Here is a 23687-nt window from a genome sequence, read left to right on the forward strand (position 1 = left end):
CAAGTGAGATTAATACACCATTTGAAATATCCTTTCCTCTCTCAAAGAGGGAGGCATTGTTTACACACTTCAGTTACAAGTAGGCTATCCAACATAAATACTACATTTATCAATTAAGCTGTGTTAAAATAGCGACTCAAACATTTGAACCAAACTGTTTAAAAGAGGCCAAACAACAAGAGATCAAGATAAGAAGCATACTCAAACATGAGGAGGTTTCTACTGCAGCTGTTGGAGCTATCGGTTCATTTCTGTGGGTCCTGTCAGCAGCTAGCAGCAGCACTGTTTCTGAACACATGAGGAAATTAAACCTATGCATCAGAAAATAATAAGTCAAGCTTTTTCCCCCTCAGCATTATGAGTCAGCAGCAAGTTTCTGAAAATGAGTTGATCACCTTGATCAACATGTGTCATGGTGAACGGTCAGGTTGAGGCATGTTGAGGTATAGTGAAACTAGATTTCTGAGTTAATCACATCACAGACAAATTTCTTATCAACCATCCTGCCAAATTTGAATACTAGAAAAATTAATTTAGTGTGTGAAATTAGGTTTTAAAGCCGTTAGAGGTCATGGGGTCACTATATCCCTATTAGTCCCACCCCCCCAAAAAACAGAAATCCTTGTCCTCAAAAACAATTTTACCCTCAGACTCAATAGTTCAGTGCTCTATAGTTATCAATCTTTTCACCTATTTTTTCACCATATTCAAACATATTTGTTGTGTTTTCAATCACATCATATTCTTATTTCATTTTACACTTACGAAACTCACCTTGTTTGTGGACGACTGTATCATCTTCACTGGTGCGTTCAGCAGCTGTGATGAAGAGGGGAGGCGTTCTCCTGGTGTGTTTTCTATCTTCCAGATCCTCCAGCCAAGGTTTGTTGTTCTTCATGCTGACCACAGACATGAGACAAGAGATCCGAGGTCAACCTACAGGGGTCAGTGCATCATTTGAAGCAAATTTCTTGCTTCTCTGTATCAGGCTCCCTATGGTCTTCCCGTGTCTCCTCATGGACTCAGTTTCCCACAATCCTTTGCTCACATCTCCCTGCCTTCCTTTACAGTCATTGCTCCTCTAACCCACTGACCCATAATGTAATCTTTTGAAAAAAAAAAAAGAACAACACTGAGCTTCTCCCACCCCTCCCCCTATGACAGCCAATAGAGTCCTGTATTGCGCTCTGACGTTCACATTAGGGACGGGGAGATTCACCGATTCATATCAGTGGTCCAATACAAACATTTGTAATGAGACTGCACCGGTAGATTCAGGGGGCATCGGATATAATTTATGGTTGAATTTGCAATGCATCACGTGACTCCCTGAGCCACACACCAAGTGAGACTTGGTGTGTGGCTCTTGGTGCCAGAGGTTGTGGGTTCAAGTCCCAGCAAGGGTGATGATGACATATCAAAATACGAGGTGACCTTAACTAGCAACCCAAGACAATAGTCCTGATGGTTGGAGTACAGCACGCATCTAAATTTCAAAACTTTGAAAATAAATTCATAACAGATTAACCATATATGTGCTACATCTTTGCAACATTCACTTTAAAATTGCCTAATTTTGCCTATAAAAAAATGCCCGGCCCCGACCACGGCATTACCGGCATTGTTTTAATCCAACTATAGGGATGGTGCAATATTATGATTTAGCTGGCAGTCTACGATGCGAATGTTAGTGCAGTGCTGTATTGTCTGTTATTGTAATTGGCGGGATTTGGCTGTATGCACTTTTGCCCAGATAATAAAGTTTATCCCCTAAGGGGGGGGATCATCTGATCACAACCGTGGTAATCTGTAATCTGGGTGTGTTTATCCCACAGAGACCATTAATTTGAAAAATCCTATTAGCTATTAGAAATTTCAAAATCTGGTGGCAAAACTTCTAATATGTCCATGCTAATCTGAACATTTCCTAATCATTCATTGTGAATGAAGTTCTACCAAAAGTTCAGTAAGAGTCTTGTCTGACTAACTTGATAATGCTAGGCTAGTTAAGCTTTTTGTGAGATTGTTTTGATTTTCATTATGTGCTATAGGCTATTTTGGCCATTGGATTGACTGCTTGCAAATGATATCATCAAAAGACTCGTAAGAAGAGGGATATGTGCTAAGTTAAGCATTTGTTTATTCATGTTTGCAAGATGAAATATGCAGTTTGCATTGAGGTGGTTATTCCTATGGTATTAGCCTTCTGTGATTGATTGGAATAAATTTAGTTAGGGAAATTATAAGCCACAAAAAAATAAGTAAATACTGCAGCTTTAAAGTCAATGGAGTTAAATAATAATTCTTCTTATAGGTTAGTGATGGTATAGAGACACTTCAGATATTTGAGACTCTCCAGTATAATGAGGGTCAGCCTGTGTGTGACGTTCAGGGCAGTAAAATGTCAACACCAGCGATCATCGCATGAATCTCGTTCATTTTTCAGAGAGCACATTTCTGAGTGTGTGTGTGTTAACCTGCTGACAGGAGCAGGTCGAGGTCACGGTATAGTGTGTGTGTGTGTGTGTGTGTGTGTGTGTGTGTGTGTGTGTGTGTGTGTGTGTGTGTGTGTGTGTGTGTGGGTGGGTACAGTACATGCTGCGGGGGGGCGGCAGCGGCGTGTCGTGACGTGCAGCCCGGTGTCGTGGCTCTTTAAACGCAGGGCGGAGAGCAGATTTCCGACTGTCCATGAAGCGGATTACGGCTCCAGCAGCGCTGCGTCTGCTGCCGCATCATCTCAGCTGATCCGGAGGATTTCCTCTACAGGGAAACAAGCAGCCCAGTGTCTCTGTGTCTTCTCCGTGTCTCTGTGTCTGTATGCTCGGCTCAGCGCGGCGCTATGGATTTCAACGTCAAGAAACTGGCTTCGGATGCGGGAGTCTTCTTCACCCGGGCCGTGCAGGTAAAAGAGCGGATCCTCTATAGCGGGACTAGAGCTCCCGTCCTGCAGCTCGGAGCGGGGCAGAGTCAGACTGACTCCGGCTGCAGGGGCAGGGGATGCAGACTGAGCGAGGGCCACGGTGCTTCGTGTGTGTAGCTATACCGAGCGCCCACGCAGCAGCTCACTGCGTTCAGGTTATTACTGAAAGAGCAGCTTCACTGCGCTGTATCGTGATGGTGATCGCGGCTGGTGTAAACCGATAAAGGTTTTGTCCAGCCTCCATCTATTATTGATGGCTGTGATCGAGTGAATGACCCACGTGACACAAGCTGAACCTGCTCCTCCTCAGCAGCAGCAGCAGCAGCAGCACAGGGCGCCTTCACGGACTAGGCGGCACGCACAGTGACACAGGTGCAGCTGAGCACAGGAATATAGGCTATCCATCATCTTATCTATATGACACTGTCGCCTAGGTAAAGATCACACAGCTTTATTATAAACCATTTCCGACACGAATTCATCTGGACTCCCTGTAGATAGATAACCAGTCTTCAGTCTCATCCTGGCTGTGCTGATTATCATAGATAGATAGATAGATAGATAGATAGATAGATAGATAGATAGATAGATAGATAGATAGATAGATAGATAGATAGACTTTATTGAGAAATTACTTGGGAAATTCTTGGGAAATTACAGAATTGATCCCAAGATGGGAAATTACAGAAAAAAGGTGCAAACTGTACTAGCTACAAGATTTTACAAGGCTGTCTGATACATTCCCATGATCACACCTTTTCTGGCAGTCTGTGTAAAAAAAAAAAAAAAAAAGAAGAAAAATAATTGCAACTGCTAGAACAACTAAAACATAATAAAATATTGAATAGCCTACTCAATAATAATAATAATGTAACATGTATTATAGGAGGGTGTGGCACAGGGAGAGTGTGTTTAATCCGTCAGGGAGCTGAGCCAGAACCTAACACAGCAGGTACCACTAGCACAGCCTGTGAGGATTTTTAATGGTGTCGTGTGACACTGACTTGCAGCTCTACTATAGCTTCATCTCTGCCCACATTATCTGCCATGTTTGATCGAATGCATGAATTCAGCAGTCATTTTCTGGAGGTTCCTGTGGGAAACAGGAAACCACTGGCTGCAGAGGAAGTGAGACTTGTTGAGGGACTGTGGGTAAAAGAGCAACAGATGACAACTCTGTCTGCACAAATAGCGTCTCAGTGGGTCAAATGACATGTTGTATCAGTCCATACAACTGTACACTGACCCAGAGCAGGACCAACCTGTCTGAGGGGTCGAAGATGAATTTGCATTTGTATATTCTGCATTTATATATTCTGTTGCACTCACTTCACAGCAAGAAGGCTCTGGGTTTGATTCCTGGACCTTTCTGGGTGGAGTTGGGTTCACTCCAGTTCCTCCAGATTCCTTCCCCTTGCTGCTGGGTGGATGGATATATTCTGTTTAGGGCTACAACTAACGATTATTTTCATTATCGATTAATCTGTTGATTATTTAAACGTTAATAAAGTTAAAGTTAATCGATTAGTTGTTTGGTCGATAAAATGTTGAAAAATGTCAATCAGTGTTTCTCAAACCACAAGATGACATCCTCAAATGTCTTGTTTTGTCCACAAACAGAAGAGATATTCAGTTTATTGTCGTAAGGTAACAAAGAAACCCGAAATATTCACATTTAAGAAGCTGAAATCAGAGAATTTTGACTTTTTTTCTTTAAAAAAAGCAGATTATTTGATTATCATTATCATAATTCAATAATCGATTATTGTTCGATTAATTGTTGCAGCTCTAATTCTGTTGCCTAGATAGAACAGCTTTAACAGCCTCCAGTGTTTGACCTCACTACAATGAAAAATACAGCTTCATATACAGTAGTCTGTGTTCACAGTGTCAGGATGGATTTAGAAGAGCTGGGTCTTGATAATCCAGCCGGCAAAGTGACTGAGAAAAGTCATTCAGCGGTTGGATGTGCTGCTGTCAGTCTGGGTTTCTCCTGCTCCGATGTGACAGTGAGGATGAATTCCTGGGCCGTCTGTCAGACTCTGAGTCAGGCTGGCTGCTGCCTCCATCAGTCAGAGCTGGCAGCCAGACTGATGCCTGCCTCATCACACACATGGTGTTTTTTTGGCCTGCACATGATTTATAGCATCGCTCCGATTTCTGACACGTCATTTGTGGTGAGAAGGAACATTTTCATAATAACCTGATCAGTTTGATTTTTCTTCTGCTGGTTTTGTTATTATAGATAGATATTGCAGTGAATAAACTGAGCACCGGGGGTGTTAACACTTATAACTTGACATTTTACATATAGACATGATATACGATACAAATTGAAGACACTGTGGTATTAGGACTTTTTCTTGAAATATTTTGAGTTGAATTGAATTGTCATTGTAAATGGTACAACGGAATTGAGTGCATCATCTGATAACAATGAAAACCACATCATAAACAAGACATAGGCATAAAATCAATAAGACACAGACCTAAAGCCAGTAATATAAATATTAATTCATTTGGATTGAATCAATAAGTCCACAGCCTTCTTACATCAGCATGTTAGCAATGACAATGCCATAACAACATGCCACAGTTTTTTGCCTGGACACATTAGTTCAGACACAAACAGAGAACTCAGAAGTGGTGGAATCACAACCGGGTTATTATCCAAAACAGGTCAATCAGGTCAGTATATGACAGGTGTTTAGCTGAGTCTGAACGGGGCTGTGGAGCTGAACCGGTAGGCGGAGGAGGAGACTGGAACAGCAGGGAGAGAGGCTGGTGGACTGGGCAGAGCTGAGGTCAGAACAGGTGTGTGAGTGGGAGCAGGAGCTGGTGATCTACACAGGAAAATAATGATTAGAAACAAAGCGAGCACAACGTAACAATGAAAACAAAAACCAAGGCACTACACTGCTGTAGGTATGTGTAGCAACTAGTTGGTGAATGAAGCAGCCTTTATGGAGCAGGTGAGGAGGAGGCTGACCAGGTTTGATTAATTAGAGGTGTGCAGGTCGTTAACTCCAGCTCCAGACCACACACACACACAACAGAGGAAAGGAGGGGAAACTGGGGAACAGGAAGAAAAACACACTAGGAATCTTGACAGATAAAGCAAAAATAATGATGTTGAGCAGGAATACCCAGAGAGCAAAAATGACTCAGACAAATATTCCGGCTAGCTGTGGCTCCTGTCAGATTGACCGCCAGATGCTGCTTTCACATCTGGACAATGCTGGCGCACACCAAAGAAGGAAGAGGAGGAAGAGGAGGAGGAGGAGGAGGATGATAACAAGCCCAGAAGTGAAAGTATGTGGGCCAGACTTGGGCCAAAATTACAGGAATGTGTGTTCCAGGCCAGAAGTTACAATTCTGTGCAGGAAATGTTTCAAAAAATGATAATGGAATCTGGCACTCGCATGTAAAAAAAAAAATATACCAGTACTACATTTATTGGGCGAAGGAGGACATGGTTCGGCTCTCAGCCGTCCTCAGCATGTGATCACAATTGTTGCACAGTAAAACCTGATGTAGTGAAGCAGTGAGGAGCCTGTTAAATCTGTACACCTGTGTGTGGCCAGTGAGCAATATGCTGCTACTGCCAAAGGAGGAGGGATGCACAAGGTGGACAATTCAAGAGGCACAATCTACATCTATAGGTCACATGACTGTGTCAATATATACATATAACTACAAGCACTCAAAACACTCACAAAGACAGTAGACAGGCAAAACACATTAGGGGGATAAAAATATAGGCCCAAATAGACAAAATTGTATGGAAAAGCTCATTAGCTTCCGTCATCATTTTGGAGTTGTGCGGATGTTTCTCATATTTCTTTGATCTGCAGGAAATGTTTACCATGTTCGATATCAGCATGCATTTGCAAATTAGCACCAAACACACACCTTTTTTTAGCTCATTCAACAGCTGTTAAGACATTCACTTATAAAACCATAGAAGTTACTGCCTTCTGGTTTATTAAACTAACCAATTTAAGTATTGTCAAAGATCACTTGTTGTTTTTCATAATTATATAGCCTAGGTATGTTAATGTCACTGTGGTGGAAATATTTCCACGACATCACTTTCCTCTATTGGCAGCAGTCTATCAATAATCTAGACCTGTACATATTAAAGTAGAATCCAGTCGAGGTGTAGCAACATCTCAGAGACGATCCAGAGAGAAGGAGGAACCTGAGCTGGACTTCAGCTGTCATACTGAAGTGTTGAATACTGTCTACATGCTCTGTGACTGCAGTTACTCAGGGTCCTGACTTGTCTTGTAGTTCACAGAGGAGAAACTGGGCCAGGCTGAGAAGACAGAGCTGGACCCTCACCTGGAGAACCTGATCACTCGGGCCGATGGCACCAAGAACTGGACCGAGAAGATCCTGAGACAGACGGAGGTTCTCCTGCAGCCCAACCCCAGTAAGTCCTGCTCCGTCTGTAGAGACACAGAGAGTCATCCACTGTTGCTTCACTGCAGGAGGGTTCTGGGTTCGATTCCCTGTGCCTGTGTAGGTTCTCTTCCAGGTTCTCCAGCTTTCCTCCCACAGTCTACAGTCATGCACATTAGGTTGATTGTACCTTAAATTGCCCGTAGGTGTGACTGTGAATGTGTGAGCTTGTGTTTCCCGCCCTCGACAGATGTCAGCTGGGATTGGCTACAGCTCCCCCCTGCAGCCCTGCACACAGAGAAGCAGCATAGCTGGTGGATGGATAAATTAACAGCTCTTATGTTTTTTGTTTGCATGTGTTCTAATTGTTTAGAGCAAATCTGATATATACACATAGTAAACTTCCAAACGACACATTTTTCATCATCAGTCAAGTCTGAAACATGTGTTTTTATTTCAGGTAAGCAGCAAGTGAAATGGCTTATTTTGAAATTTGTGAACTTGTCAAAGGCAGCCTAAATGAATATTTGATGTTGTGAACATAATTGTGCAACAGATGCAACAGATGAATTGATCATTTTTCACCCGTAACACAAAATGAGTGTTTTGTTGTGCTTTTAGTGTGACTCCCTTTGTGTCATATAGGCTATAACACAACACATAGTGAGTCTTGTGTGCAGACGACTCTGTCTGTAATGTCTTAACCTTTGCTTTCTGTCTGTTTTCACCTTTCATGCTTCAGTTGACCACACTGGTAAGTCTGGTCCTCACGTATCAGACTGTGGTGTTCGTTAATGACAGATGATGGAGGGACTGAACGAGGAGATAAATCATTAGTTGTTTGTAGAGATGTAGTGTGCTGTGCTGTGTGTGGACTGGACAGTCCAACAGTGTGAGGATACAGACGGGTGTTGAATTACTAATGACCGTCTATGCAGGAGGACACCTGCCAGCACTTGTTTGATTGGATACAGCCAATGCTGCGTTCAGGGGACTCTGGAAATACAAAAATAAAAGAAAGGACTCATTATTTAAGTCCTGTTACCTGGTGATGAATTATTTTAGAAGGTAACAGCATTTCTAAAAGCATGTGCTCCCAAAGCAGCTCCTCAGAGTAAGAACATGACATATTTTTAAGATCCTCTGTCAACGAGTTGAAGATGATAATGAACATGATGCTGAATTCACTTTAACTTTGCATCTTAAACTGTCTGTAAGGTATGCTACATTTAAAAAAGTCATGTCGTAAAGGTCCCAAAGAAATATTTTAAAGGTGGGATAGTTTTGTGTGAAGCGGGAATGGTTCCTGAAAGCTTTATCCATGTGCAGCTCATTTACTGTGGCTGTTCTGTTGTCCGTGCTCGATCAGACCATAAACACCTTAGAAACAACATGCCCACTGTAGGTAACAAGAACTTACTGAGGATTTTGTGAGTTTTAACATGAACTTCTTCTTCAAACCAAAATCTGAGCTTCTAACACACGCACATGTTCATCAAACGGCATCAAATTTCCCAAATACAGGTTCTCCCAGAATCAATAATGCATCTATAATTGTTTATTGATCAGCCCCATCTTTAAAAGTGTGATTTTAATATCTCTGCAGTAAACCTAATCCACTTCCAGTGTCAGTAAATGCACTGGGAGCAGTCTGGATGAGGTAATACTATTAAATAAGATTAGAAATGCCTTTCAATTCTCTGGATAGTGCTAGAAAAGGACACAGGTCAGGTGCAAAATTGCCTAAGGGAATAATATAAAAATAAGCAAATACCCTATATAATAATTGTTTAAATACTACTACTATAATTATTAATTAAATACACTGTACATTAATTATCTCCTACCACTTCAATTTTGCCTTCACTGTGATACTTCCTGTGTATCTTTCATTTTAAAAGCCTCGTAGGAAAGAGGAGGATAACCACTGAGCCACTGAAACATTTAAGTACAGAAGGAGTCAATAAGGGATTGGTAATATATACAGTAATGAGGCACATGAGGAAGCACATTATTACCAGTAAACATTATGGGTTTTTTGATGGAAGCCATGGTAAATGAAAGGAACAGGATGTATAAATGTGTGTTGTTATTTTAAAACCCTGGCTCAGAGCTCACGTCTGTCAAGTCTTTCACACTTGTGTGTCTCTCACCTTTTCTCCTCCAGGTGCTCGAATAGAGGAGTTCATCTATGACAAACTGGACAAGAAGCTTCCCTCCAAGATGACCAACGCCGAGCTGCTGGGCCAGTACATGCTGGACGCTGCCAAAGAGTTTGGCGCAGGGGCGCCATACGGTGAGTGGAGCTGTCTCATGAGTGTCATCTGTAGCCACCACTGTCCACTGTTTGCCTTGACAAAGTATTAAAAGGTATTACACAATTTTTTTAATTATTTTTCTATGGCCATTAAAGGGATAGTTCAACATTTTGGCAAATTGGCCCATTGCAATAATCCCTCATCAAACTCATCAAATACACAATCCAACAACTCCAAGACGCTCTGGTGGACGACCTGCACATTCACCATGCTACGAGATAATTACGGACATTACAAGACAGAGTTGTTTTCAAGGCAAATGCAGAGACTGCTTGCCGAAAAACTGTCCCTGAAGGCAACGCGCATCAGCGGTTTTGCATGAATTTACCTTGAAAACAACTCTGTCTCGTAACGTTCCGTTATTATCTCATAGTGTGGTGAATGTGCAGGTCACAACTTGTCCACCAGAGCGTCTTGGAGTTGTTGGATTGTGTATTTGATGAGTTTGATGAGGGAAACCAAGAAATTCCATGAGCCTCCGTATCGTACTGTAACTCTGAGCAGCTCGCGGCTCTGCTCCGCCGTTCTAAAAACAGCTTGCACTGACAATTAAAGGTAACGAACCTAAATACCCAAAATATTGAACTATCCCTTTAAATAGTTTGCATTGCATTGAAACTCTTTGAAGTGAAACTGAAATGCATCTGTTTGGATTTAACGTACCATAGAACCAATCAGTCTTTACCTGGAAGTATTGATGATGTTCAAGTTGATTTTTCTGGGAGCAACGTCTTTACAGTTATTATCCATCAGATTTTCATTTTATTAAATCACATATAGTATATAGACATTATATTAGTGTTCTGTAATTATCTCTATATATGTCACTGTAGTAGTTATTATACATGGTTCAAATCCACACTGGAGACGATGCAGAGACTTATGACGATGCAGTCATAAGTCTATTCAGGCTGTAGGTTGTTTTAAGTTCTACTGTAAGCCAGAAGCCAAATCCTGTTTAAATATTCTTCTTATATGTAATACTAGTGTGCATGTTTGTGTTTCTGTATTGTAATAACTGCAGGTAGCACCCTGATCATAGTGGGGGAGTACCAGAACAGACTGGGAGGAGCAGAGCGTGAGTTCCTGCAAACCTCAGCCGCCAACTTCCTCACTCCTCTACGCAACTTCCTGGAAGGAGACTGGAGGACGATATCAGTGAGTCCCCCTGATCCTCTCCTCATCCTCAGTCCATGGTTTTTCAACATATTCATTCATACGAACACGTATTGTCACCCACAGTTAGTCTCGTTGAGCTGTTAGGTGAATAGAAAGCTAGTCTTGCAGGGTGTGCTCTCTGCAGCGGATCTCCCGTTTCTGATTGCTTCCCTCACGTCCTGTGCAGAAAGAGCGTCGGCTCCTGGAGAACCGACGTCTGGACCTCGACATCTGCAAAGCCCGCGTGAAGAAGGCCAAGCTGGCAGAGGCCAAGGCCGCCGTGAGTTCCAGCTTGTTTCTGTTGTTACTGATGTTGCCTCTGTCCTTTCAGCATTCGGATCACTCTCTCTCTAACTGTGTGTGGAGTCTACAGTGACAGACAGAGAGCAACATGATGTTCGTGGAGTGATGCCTGTGCCACCTGATGAATCTCAGTTCCTCTCTTTTAGCTCTGTGTTTGGTCTCCACCAGCTGTTTTCTGAGTTTCTCTACTGTTTGGTTCTGGGCAGGTTGAGCACAGAGGCTTTTCACAGCTGCTGCAGCTGTCTCCTCTAGACCCAGTAACACCAAACCAATAAGCTTAAAGGTGACCTATTATGCTAATTTCACTTGCTTTTAATGTGATAGTGGACCCCAGTGGGGCACTGTTGAAAGTTTCAATCGATAAAAAACTCCACACTTATCGCATACAAGCTGTCTTTTGAAACGCTCGGATTCAGCTCTCTCTCCCCTCACCCCACCTATACACTGCTGTGATTGGTCAACGTATCGAGGGGCTGCTGCATAGTGACACACATTACCACTGGGCACTGAGGCCAGAACAGGTGAGTTGCCATATAAGGACTTCCGCTGAAGTTGTGATGTAACAAAAATAGACTTTAGAAAAAACTCTCCAAAATCAAGCATTTGCATTTGCATTTTGCGGTTCAGAGCTCCTGAACCTGATTACTTCAACACACGCCTACCTCATGAAGTGGCACTTCCACATCTTCTAAAGCAAGTATCCAACATTTTAAACATATTTATACAGTCTGAAAAGCAGGAAAAGCATAATAGGTCCCCTTTAAAGACATATAACACTCACTAAGGAGAACCGAGGAGCTGCAGATACTAACATAAAATAATGGCTTACTGCAGCTGTCAAATAAACCCAATTCAATTTTTCTAAGATTCCTAGATCCTGTCACTGTTGTCTCAGATTCATCAAGTTGTCAGATGTGATTCGCCAGGTGTTCACAAACCCAGCTCTGATGGAATGATGTTGCTCTCTAGCTGTTTAGTCCGTTAGTCTGATTTGTTATGAGCCAAGAAAATGAAAGTGGCTGTGCATCTGTCAACTGAATTGATAGTTTGTTGACAGCGAGCAATTAAAATTTAAATTCCTATTAAATACTGAGCTCAGCCGACATGTGGCCGCTCTTCTCAGCCTTAAGGAGGCGAGTAAAGTGTCGATGGGCTAACAACATTGACGGGCTCATTCTTCAGAGTAACGTGTGCAGTCAGTTTGTTGCTCCTGTCTTGTGATGAGTTGGTTACTTCTTCAGACAGCATGGCCGCACTGACCCAACAGCCTGTTGCGATGCTCTGCTGCTGGCTGCCATCGTCGTCAGAGCTCAGACTGTGAGAAATGAAAGCTGTAGAGTCCTGCAGTGCCGAGCTCAGACACACGCTGACAAAAGCCCAATTTAATGATGATATTCCACGAAGTAACTCTGGGACTCTACAGCGCCCTCTGCTGTGAACCTGCTCTAATTGAATTGATCTGCTCTTGTGTTTCACATGCTCAGTGTTCCTCATGCTCGTTTATGCTTCTGGCTAACTTCTTTTTTGTGTTTCTTCTTTATTTCTGTTGAATGACTGTAACTGCATGACTGTGTCAACCTCCCCCCCCCCCCCCCTGCTCTTGTTTGTAGGCTGCACCTGATTTTCAGGAGACAAGGCCTCGAAATTATGTTCTGTCCGCCAGTGCATCAGCGGTAAGAACAGCAGCACCCAGGCTAACATGCTAACACTTGTACTCACAGTGAACTGTCTGTTATCTGCCTCCACTTTAATTATTGACACTCACAGCTCAAAGACACATTAAAGCCAGAGTGTAGTAGCAAGAAATAACAGAAATAAAATAAAAAAACATGCAGTGTTCAGTAGACGTCACACGGCTGTGGCTACAGTGTTGGGGGTCTGACTCTACAGCCCCCGCATCACGTTTTAACTAAGACTTAATCACACTGTGTTTATTCAGTCACCTCCTCAGACCTGAGCATTGTAAATTAAAATGATATAAACTTAAAAATAATCACATACCTTTTGACATTACAGTTTTTTCTTGGGACAGGTATTTCACTGGCATCTCTTGTTCTGTTGTTTCTCAACTCCAGTAATTACCCTGGCCCTAAACCCCTAAACAACCATCATACACAAATCCAACTGTTTTAAAGGCAAACTCCTCCCAAAATACCACTTAATAAAAAATCATGTGTTTTATGTGTTGTATATAAAGTTGTCTTTATATCAACAAAATGATCCTCAAAACTTGAGGTTTAAAGATTATCTCATGAATTTAATCTCACACCTTCAAACCCACAGACATTTGTGAAGCCATTACCCACCTGGACATGGACAGTCTTCATGATGTCAAAGCAAATGTGCATTTTTATTAGATAATATGATTATAATGAAGAGTGATAGGACAGAAAATAGAAGGTCAGTGACTCACCACAAGTCAGATTCAAATGACCTCCATGTCTGAAATAAAAACCTTCAGGGTGTGTGTAGCTTATATGCTGAAACATTCATACTGCAGTATCAACTCATTTTTCTATCAGCTCTAATGTGTAGGTTCTATCTGTAATAATATGCATTATGTTAGCAGATTAGCCCCACATTGTCGTAGCTACCAGCGCAACAAGACTCTCAGCCTGTTTCTCTGTGATGGAGAAGAACAGTTAACTGGTCTGTCAACCAGTGAGAGAGAAATATGGCCACAAAGCACTCATTTTATTTGTTTAACACATGTGAGCTGAACACCAACACTGCTGTCACCCACCTGTATGCCTCTATATTAAAGCAGCATCTTTACTGCTCTCTGGTCCTACAGCAGGGAGCAGGTCAGACTGAGACAGCAGCAGCACTGCATGACATGAAACTGATGACGCAGCATGTTTTCAGCATGTCTCATCCCTGTTGTTTGAATGTGCTGGTTTTTTACTTGGAAATTTTGATATGACACAAACACTGTGATGAACAGTGAGTTTTTGGGGAGTGTGGTGAAGACAGCTAGACACAACCCTAGAACCACAGCTCAGACATACCAGTTTTATCACTTCAGAGTCAGAGGAGCTGGGCGGGTTCAGAAACTCATTCATCGGAAGGAAATCTGTTTCCATCTTGTCATGAAGAAAAAAATGGGCTTTAATCATTTTATCATTAAACTGCAATGTTACAACAGATGTAAAAAGTGAAATTGCCAGACTTTAGTAATAACAGTTCACATGTGTAGCCCTTTAAAATATATAAAACAAAATCCTTCACATCACATGCACAATCCAAATGAGATTGATCAAGAGTGAAACTATCAGTGTAAATTCATGTTTTATAAAAATGTGTGTAAGAAATCTGATCTCTGGTCTTTAACCTAGACCTTGGGTTGGCCTGCAGCGGACCAGCACCATTAAAAGTAATAAAAAGGATTTTAAAGAGGAACTATGCAAGATTTCTACCTTACTTACAGCATCTACAAAGAACTTTCATTTCGTGTTGATTTTGGCGACCCCCTGTGGACAAAGCGGTAGTGGTTTGACAGAATGAAGACTGCATTGCTCATGATCTCTATAGCGCGTATTGTCGTAAAGAAACTTCTCAGGTCTGAGTGCCGAAGACCGTTTCGTCCAAAGGAAAAGAGTTACACTATTAAGAAATAGCTTATCTTCCCACTGATGGCCTCATCTGCTGTTTTGGGCGACCTCAGCAGAAATGAGAGACGTTTGCATAACCAGTTAAAAGTTATTTGTAGTTGCTTTAAACAGTAATTAAAGAGTAACTGTGATAGTTACCGGTAAATGACTTGTTACAGGGAGAATGGAGGCTCTCTTCCTTCCACGTAGCCTCTCTTGACTCTTGACAGCTCTCGTCTTGGCAGCACCACAACACAAACGCACCCCATAATAACGCCTAATCTCTTGTTGATGACAGATAAAACTACGCACATCATAAAACATGTATGATATATAACGTTATCCACCGCTCCATGGATTCGGCCTGATTGAAACCACATGTATCGTTGTGACGGGCTGCCGTCAATACTGAATCATTATTGGAAATGTTTCAACTGATATGCGTTACTTCCATTTCTGGTGTTCCCTACATGATGAAAGACTGGGATTTTTGGGAATTGCTGCACCAATTTGAACTGAATCATGGGACCTCTGGCGCCGCGTTTATGAAGCGAGCGAGACACAGCGGTCGGTTCAGACTGAACTGACGCAACCAAGCGTGTCCTGCAGATGTTTAATCGGAGTCGAGGAAAATCCTCGGCTTATGTTGTATGTTTTGTTAAGTGAAGGTTTTTTTCTAACTGATTATGTGTTTACTAAATTGAGGCTTGTTGACATTTGACGTCTCTCCGTGAACCAGCTGCAGAGTGGCTGGGAGAGCTGGGACGTGGCAACGGATCCCAGTGTCTCAGAGCAGAGGAAGGTTGGACACAAACATCTCCTAGAACTCTGTGCTGTTTGTTTGTGGTGGTAGAGATATCTCTGGTTCTAGTCTCCGGTGATTCAGCGTAACTTTAACCCCCGTCCGTCCACTCCTCCTCCTCCCTGTTAGCCCCTTAGTCACTGTGGCATTTTGTAATTTTTCGCACAAGTTTGAGGAAAAAAGGAGACGCCAGTGTGACAGATGCTCCATATGGGCTGTTTGCAAGAGATTGCTGGTTCAACTCCTGACCAGGACTGTGTCTCTGTTCTCCCATTCTCTCGCTCCGTTCCCTTTCATACCTCCACTGTGCTGAAAAAATAACTTGAAGGGATAGTTCAACATTTTGGCTAATTCGCCTATTGCCATAATCCCAATAGTCATAGCCAAAAGACCACAGATTCACCATGCCATGAAATAATCATGTAACATTCTTGTTTTTGAGGCAAATGCGTAGCCGGAACTACATTCCAGACACGGCAGCTGGGCGGAGTGATTTCAAAAGCGCAAGTAGTTCCGAGTATTTGCTTAATGTGTTGTAATGTTACATAATTATACGTTATTATCTCATAGCGTGGTGAATGTGAAGGTCACAACTTCTCCAAGAGAGTGTTTTTGGAGTTGTTAGATTGTGTTTTTTATGAGTTTTGCGGGAAAGGGGACCTGTACCGTTCACCTCCATTGTGTTCGCTGAGCAGCTCACGACTCTCAAAAAACATGCACCGATAATTAAAGGTAATGAACCTACTCCTATGACTATAGATTATGGCAATAGGTGAATTTGCCAAAATGTTGAACTATCCCTTTAATATATATATTTAAGTAAAGAGCATAGGTTTAAATACAGGTAATCTGACTAAAACAGACCTCATTAGTTGATCATAGCATAAACATTCTCATTGAATTTGTCTCCTCCACAGTTTTTCCACTGGTGAAGTTGCTCCCTCACAGTAGCACCAGTTGACCACACGGGGGCACAATACAACAAGCTTCCTTCATTCTCTGCAGATGTAGAGTAAAGGTCAATTCCAGTTCAGGCTCCGGTCCAGCAGCTGACACGCTGTGATACATCACTCCATTATTTACAACCCATTCAATCCTCATCATCAAGTGGTCTGAGTAAAGTCCCAAACACGAGACTTCAAGAGAATTTAGAACAGCCTCAAGTAGGCCTACGCAGTGAAGGTGTTTGGCACAGATCATAACAACTGAGGATGAGAGAGGCAGAGAAGAGCCAGAGCTGTGGGCCTTCACAGCCTCCGTAGTTCAGCCCGGGTCAGGACAGCAGAGAATAAGTTATCGGGTGGAGGTTTAGTGAAAACTCTGAGTTAATGAGAGAAACTGTTTTTCTGTTCCAGAAAGAGATGTAACTGAAACTCTGAGTCAGTTACTATGGTTACACCCCACCAGACCTCCTCTTGCTCAGCCTGATGGCGCTGTCTGACTGTCTGGGATATCAGTTCCTTATCAATCCGGTCCATGTTGAAGCAGAAATGATTGGCTTTATGCCTAATTAGCTTCATTGTACGGTGCATTTTCTGATCACAGTCCATCGTTTATCTTGATGACATTCTCCGGCCGGGAATCTTACACACCGCTGATGTGCTCTCAAATCTGAACAAATTCTTTGCATTGTTCTTCATTTTTGTAATTTGCAGGTTAATCAATCATCTCCCCCAGCAGTCAAATAACACACTTCATTTGGTTACCTACGTATATCCCACAAATAGAAAAGCAACCATTCAAGGACTTAAAGATTTTTTATTGTCAGTTCTCTATAGGACATACAGAGGAATCAAAAAATTAGTAGGAATATTTATATACGTATATTTTTCCCAACAATTAACATACCGGTAATCCACCTGTGACCATTCACCACCAGGGCCGTTGTATAGGGGAGAAAGGTGATGATAATTCTAGGGGCCCAGCACCCAGTAGGGCCCCACAAAAAAAACCCAGTAGTCTAATCTTTGTATGACTGAATTATTCTGCTTAAACCCTGACTGATATTCATAGTAATGCTGCATTAGCATCAAAACAAAGTAGGCTAAATAGAAATTGATAATACGTGTAGTCTAAGAAAAAAAGTGGAAAAGTCAGGGGCCCACTTTAGTATTCTTTCAGGGGGCCCAGAATTCCTAGCACCGGCCCTGTTCACCACTTCTAACTGGTGCTCCAGTAACTCAAGTGACTCAAGTCTGTCTTTCCAATTTGCCAAATTTCTTTGTTGGTTTTGTCCATCTTACAACTCTTAACAACAGGCAACTGGGAAAAAACACAAGGATAACACTGAATACCTTATAATACTATCTCTAGATAGTAGAGATAGTGACCTGACTCAGAGTCAGCTCCTCTGCCTCTGTTAGATGTGACAGGATGTGTGTTGATTAAACAGCGTCTTTTTGTGGGTAAAATCTGCTACAAGTTGAAATAGCCACTGAATTACCTTTTTTTTTTTTTTTTAGTATGTTCAGTATGGATAAAACCAAAGCGAGGTGCATGAGGCTCTAACCCTACAAAAAGTGCCTTACTTGATTGAACTATGTTTTATTAGCCTATCGGTGGCCGTGGGATTACTGTACACCAAAATGAAAATAGAATCACTGAACAACATTAAACCACTTGTTGATAGGCTAATATATTAAAAGACTGATGTTACATTTGAAATGAAGAAATGACTGCATCGAAACTTGTGTTGTCAGCAGTTCTTCCCCACACCACCACAGCTTTGTCTCCCCTGTTGCCATGGTGAATCATACTGAGTTTCACTGCTTCTGTTCCAGAACAGCTGATCAGAATTAGTTCAGTGGAGTTGAGCTCCTGCCTATGATGACGAGAAAATCATGGAGCACTAATACTATGATTCACCATGGCAACAAGGGAGAAAACATGAGAAGACATTTTCTGGAGAAAAAAGAAATAACTCGACTGCGGCCATAATAATAATCACTGACAGAGTTAAAGGACAATTCCAGGCAAATTCAACTCGAGGCTGTATTTTCCTAACATTTTAGGTCTATAAGAAGGAATCTGTAGATTTTCAGTTTAATTGCTAAGTAAAAAATATTTTTTCACAGACAGCGTCAGGTGGCTACTCAAACACACACTAAGAAGTTTGTTTACTTCAAGCAAGTCAAGAGTTGATATTCCTGTGTTTATGACACAAACGGGAGCTTCCGACCGCACGTAAACACACGAGCGTCAACTTGGGTCTCGCGCGAGACTTTGAAATAGATCTAGTTTTACAAACATGTCGGCTTGCTTGAAGTTTGAGTCGCCATCTGACGCTGTCTGTGGGAAAAAGAAAATGCGGCTTTGAGGGCTGGAAACAGCCTAAGCAGCAGAACTTCAATCCGCTCCCATTCATCGCTGCCGTGGCGATGCGGGGACAGACACAACTACCGCAAAACACGAGACATTAAACTGAAAATCTTCAGATTCCTTCTTTTAGACCTAAAATGTTAGGAAAATACAGCCCGAGTTGAATTTGCCTGGAATTGTCCTTTAATGCGTAAGTTTAGATGCAGTAGTCTCTTCATTTTTAATTTAACATCACTTTCTTTCAGTATTAACCTTTAAGAAAGTGGTTGAATGTTGTTCAATGTTTTTTTATTATTAGTATTACTTAAGTGCAGTCGGCTTGTGATTGCTCTTCACCTTGGTTTGATTCATATTCAACATATTAAACAAATTAAACTTTTATTCAATTTATAGCCTGGAAGCTTTTACCACCAACAGATGCTGATTATCACACATCCTGTCTCTTAATGTCCTGCTGAGTACAGTAGATCAGTATGTGAGTCAGCAGGAATAAGACAGAGGTGGTGCTCCACCTCCACCTCCACCACAGCTGGTCCTGAGTCAGGTTGCTGGGTGACCAGAGGCTGAGGGCATCCCCTAGGCCCAGGTTCTCATAAAAAACACCCAGATGTCGTAATCCGATGAGAAGTAGTGAGAGTCACAGCACAGGTCGTAAAGTTTAATGGGATGGGGTTTGCTGATGTCGCATGACACAAATAGTCTGACATGAAGACCATAAGAAAGTGAAAATCTGATGCAACTCTGTGCAGATGTGGTTTCCCCATAGTGCTGTGGGGTGTCAAGGTGCTCTTTGCCAAAGTTCAGGCATGCAGTGATGATTTTATTTTATTTTTTATGTTTTTTGGAAATGAGTTAATGCAGAAAATTAAGAAATTCCAAAGGGTTCACATACGTTTTCTTGCCACCGTATGAGAAGGTTACTGCCCTTGAGGACCCCACTGAGCTCTGGGACAGGATCAGTTATGACAAAGTATTATATTATGTCACATTTTTCAAGTATAAAAATCATTTTTAAAAATGTGTGGATCATATTATGCTACTTTATATAATCAAAATGTGTATTTCATTTAGCATATAATCTTTTGTTTAACTTTATAATGTAAAACCGGTGTATAGGCAGTGTAGACGCAATGTGAGTCACATTCAGCCCTGCCTGGTCAAAAGCACTGCATCTCTTATGAATCAAGTTTAGCAGAAACCCTGTGACGTACGTTTCAAAGGAGGTTTTTCCTAGGTCATTTTTCCTAGACAAATTTGTCTAGGAAAAATGACCTGATTGATGTGTCATGATAACTAAGTCCAGTTGCTTTCGATTTAACCTCCTTTTGAAATACTATGACCTGGGCAAATGAGAATATGCACCGGCCTATGACGTAAGAGTCAGCTGAAGAAAACCTAACCGGTATTGCCTTGGAGAGAGGTTGTGATTGTGTTGTGTCATTGCATCTAAAAAAGAAAAGTACAAATTACCCATACACAGCCGATCTGAACATATGAGGCATGTATGGATTCAGGATCAGGAGTAGCAATTAGTAATTTAAGCATATTGCCCACATGAGCAACATTTTGTCCGGTATTGGCACAAATCCACAAAAATAGAAAGTGGATCGAAGACCAAGTGAGTGAGCTAAGGCATAGTGTTCTTTTTGTTTTGTTTTAATAATCTGGACGGACAAAGCAAGTTTATTTGTATAATCTACGAGTAGTCCTCCACTCCACCCTGTCCAACAGTTTGTCTCAAAGGGCTTTACACAGCATTATAACAACATCCTCTGCCCTTAGACCCTCACATCGACTGAGGAAAAACTCCCAAGAAACAGGGAAAAAGTTGGAGAAAGCTCAGGGTGAGCAACAGAGGAGGAGATCCCCCACCTAGGACGGGCAGACGTGCAAGAGATGTTGTATACAGACAAGAAAACAGTTTATAACACAGAATATGTAAAAACATGGCAATGGAATCGTTCTGTTAGCGCTGATGGAGGCAGCTTCTGGTGGGCAGGGAGGGCAGGCCGGTGTAGAAGCAGACGAAAGGAGGAGATGATGTGAACCTGATGTTTCCCCCAGCAGTCTAAGCCTATAGCAGCATACTGTAGCTATAAAATGATTCAGAGCTACATGGACCAGCCCTAACTAAAAGCTCTGTCATAGAGAAAGGCCTGGAAGCCTGGAGTTAGAGTGTCTGTCTGGAGAGAGCTGGTTCCACAGTACAGGAGCCCGGTAACTGAAGGCTCTACCTCCCAGTCTGTTTTTAGAGATACTGGGAGTCACTAACAGACCTGCATTCTGGGTTTTTGAAGTCTATTCTAAATCCTACAGGGAGCCAGTGGAGAGAAGCTAAAGTGGGAGAGATGTGCTCTCTCTTCCTAACTCCTGTCAAAACCCTCGTAGCGTTCTGGACCAGCTGGAGACTCTTGAGAGAGTTTTTTGGACATCCTTGACAGGAGAGAGTTCCAGTAGTCCAGTCTAGAAGTGATAAATGCATGGACCAGTTTCTCAGCATCACTCTGGGAGAGGATATTCCTGATTTTAGCAATACTGCACAGCTGAAAGAAGGCGGTCCTAGTCACATGTTTTATGTGGAAGCTGAAGGAAATATCCCAGTCAAAAATGACTCCAAGGTTCCTCACAGTTTCTAGCAATCTGAGTAGAAAAAGTGTCCCTGAGATGTTCACAATAACTTCTGTTTCATCTGAATTCAGTAAGAGGATGTTAGAAGACATCCAGGACTTGATGTCTTTCAAACAGTCTTGTAGGTCGATTGGTTTCTTCTATCATCTGACACTCCTACAATACAATACAGTGGCATTTTTATTTATCTTTTAACTGTGCCAACAATATGTTGCCATCGGCTTAACTTGCACAATACTTTAACAAGAAAGTGTACATGTCAGTCTTGTTCTGCAGCAGCTAGTTTCTTACACTTTCACTTGCACAGACATGCACGTAATGAAACCACCATTTCTTCCTCAGTAAAGCAGCCATATTGTAAAGTAGGTAGCCCTTTAGTTTAACCTTGTGTGAGCAAACACTTTGGCTAATGCTAGCTCACACTGCTGGGATGTATTACTTCAAACAACTTATCCTACATGACTTTCCTTATTCATTCAAAACACATAAGGATACTGACATTTTTAACTTTGTTTGCTAACCTTCAAAATATGACAGAAATCGGTACAGCTCAAGCTACAGTAAGACAGCTCTGTTTGCCTGTTTTCTAGTGATAGAATAAGTGTGTAAATTATAAATACAAAATTTAACATGAGAGACTTATCTTCTATCTAACTGTAGTTCCCTACATTTGCTGTATTGTCTCATTAGTGTGAAATGTCATACTGTATATCAAGATATGCTCCAATCATGTTCATTTTATTTAGGCTATATTCAATTACTCATTCACGAAAACACAGGAATAGGCACCAAATCACCATTTTAGGGTCAATAGGATAGAAGTTAAGCATAATTCTAAAAAATAAAGAACACTTTTTTTTAATGCACAGAAATTGGCAGCCATATTTGTTATTTGCCATACCAGAATATTCAAAACATCGATATTTCAACTCCAGTTGTTTCCGCAAACAGAGCTGACTTAAAGCAGAAGTGAGTGATATATTTGTGTTAATATAAGTCTTAAATAGTTATATCTTCCGACAGCAATCACTTACATAGAGTGTTTGGACTGAAACACGGGTCTCTCAGTCCCTCTGCTCTGCTCTGAGCCGAAGAGAAAACATTTATCGTATCCTACAGTTTTTATCCAATGAGGAGAGAGAACGGCATGCAGGGCTGTGTGTGCAGCCAAGGAACGCCGTGAATGTGGTGACGTAGCGACGAGGACTGTTATGGTGCGTTCAAGGAAACTCGTATTTTTCCGACCGTGAAGTTGTACCAGTTCGATCTGGTACGAGTTCACCGGTCGGAAGTTACGAGTGGCCGTTATAGTGACTTTCACCGGTAAAACAGGTCGGAAAAACACGAGTGGGTTGCCTGGAACGCTACAAAGTCGTAAGTTGTGACTTGAAGCTGTAATTTACGATTTCAAAAGCCTGCCTGGAACGCAGCATTAGCGAAAACGACCGGATCACTCACTTCTGCTTTAAAATAGGAATGAAAAAGAAAACATTTTTCAAAGATTCATAATTTCGCTTGTGAGCATTTTGAAAATAGGGCATAAATAAATATTTTCATCATCTGGTATCTCGACACTCAAACCAGAATTGTTCTTTAGATCCTTATCTTCAAATTAGAAGTGAAAACAAAGCTTTCACATCAGTTTGAAATGACTGAGTGTCCAGGAACCCCATTACTAGTACTAGAGAGGCAAAAGACTGAACTCAGTCTCCGGCCCAGTTGAAGATTCATCACTAGAATCAATAAATTATTTTTAATGGCTGGTCCCTGAAAACTGGAGTCAGAGGTTAAGATGAAGTTAGAACTGAAAAATAAATGGTCTAATAACAACAGATTTCAACTAAAGACAGATAAAGACTTCCTTACTTCAGCTTTAACAACATCTTTATTTCTTCATTTGGATAACATTAGCTTCCGCACACTGGTCACTCATCATCTTTGAGTCCGCACGCAAATAGAAAAAATAAAAAGTACTAATAATAACGATGTATATCAATAAAACAGAAAAAAGACAAGCCAAAGCACAGAAAATAATTACACTGATATAATATGCAATGGAATTAGAATGAAAATAACAAAATGAAAATTGTCACAAATGCATAATAAGGAAATAAAACAAGGGGAAAATAAAATAGAGTATAGATGAAATAAGTTGTTTTGTATTTTTTAATGAGTAGAACCTAGAGTAGCAGGTGTATGTTTAGTTTTAGTGACCTTTGGTGTAGAAGTGTCTGTGAGGAACATAA

The 23687-nt window shown here is 41.5% G+C and overlaps 1 protein-coding gene across 1 annotated transcript in view; it reads left to right on the top strand.

Annotated features, from left to right (window-relative positions):
* The first annotated feature begins 2707 nt into the window (after window positions 1-2707).
* The window catches only part of sh3glb2b (SH3-domain GRB2-like endophilin B2b), a 40324-nt gene continuing 19344 nt past the window's right edge, over window positions 2708-23687 (top strand). Inside the window, exons 1-6 of the mRNA XM_083983794.1 lie at window positions 2708-2902; window positions 7214-7355; window positions 9492-9620; window positions 10667-10800; window positions 10988-11080; window positions 12714-12776. Of these exons, the coding sequence (XP_083839920.1) occupies window positions 2840-2902; window positions 7214-7355; window positions 9492-9620; window positions 10667-10800; window positions 10988-11080; window positions 12714-12776 (624 nt within the window). The 5' untranslated portion in view covers window positions 2708-2839. The remainder of the gene's footprint in view (window positions 2903-7213; window positions 7356-9491; window positions 9621-10666; window positions 10801-10987; window positions 11081-12713; window positions 12777-23687) is intronic.

The sequence above is a fragment of the Trachurus trachurus genome (genome assembly GCF_905171665.1).
Source record: "Trachurus trachurus genome assembly, chromosome: 12".
Lineage (NCBI taxonomy): Eukaryota > Metazoa > Chordata > Actinopteri > Carangiformes > Carangidae > Trachurus > Trachurus trachurus.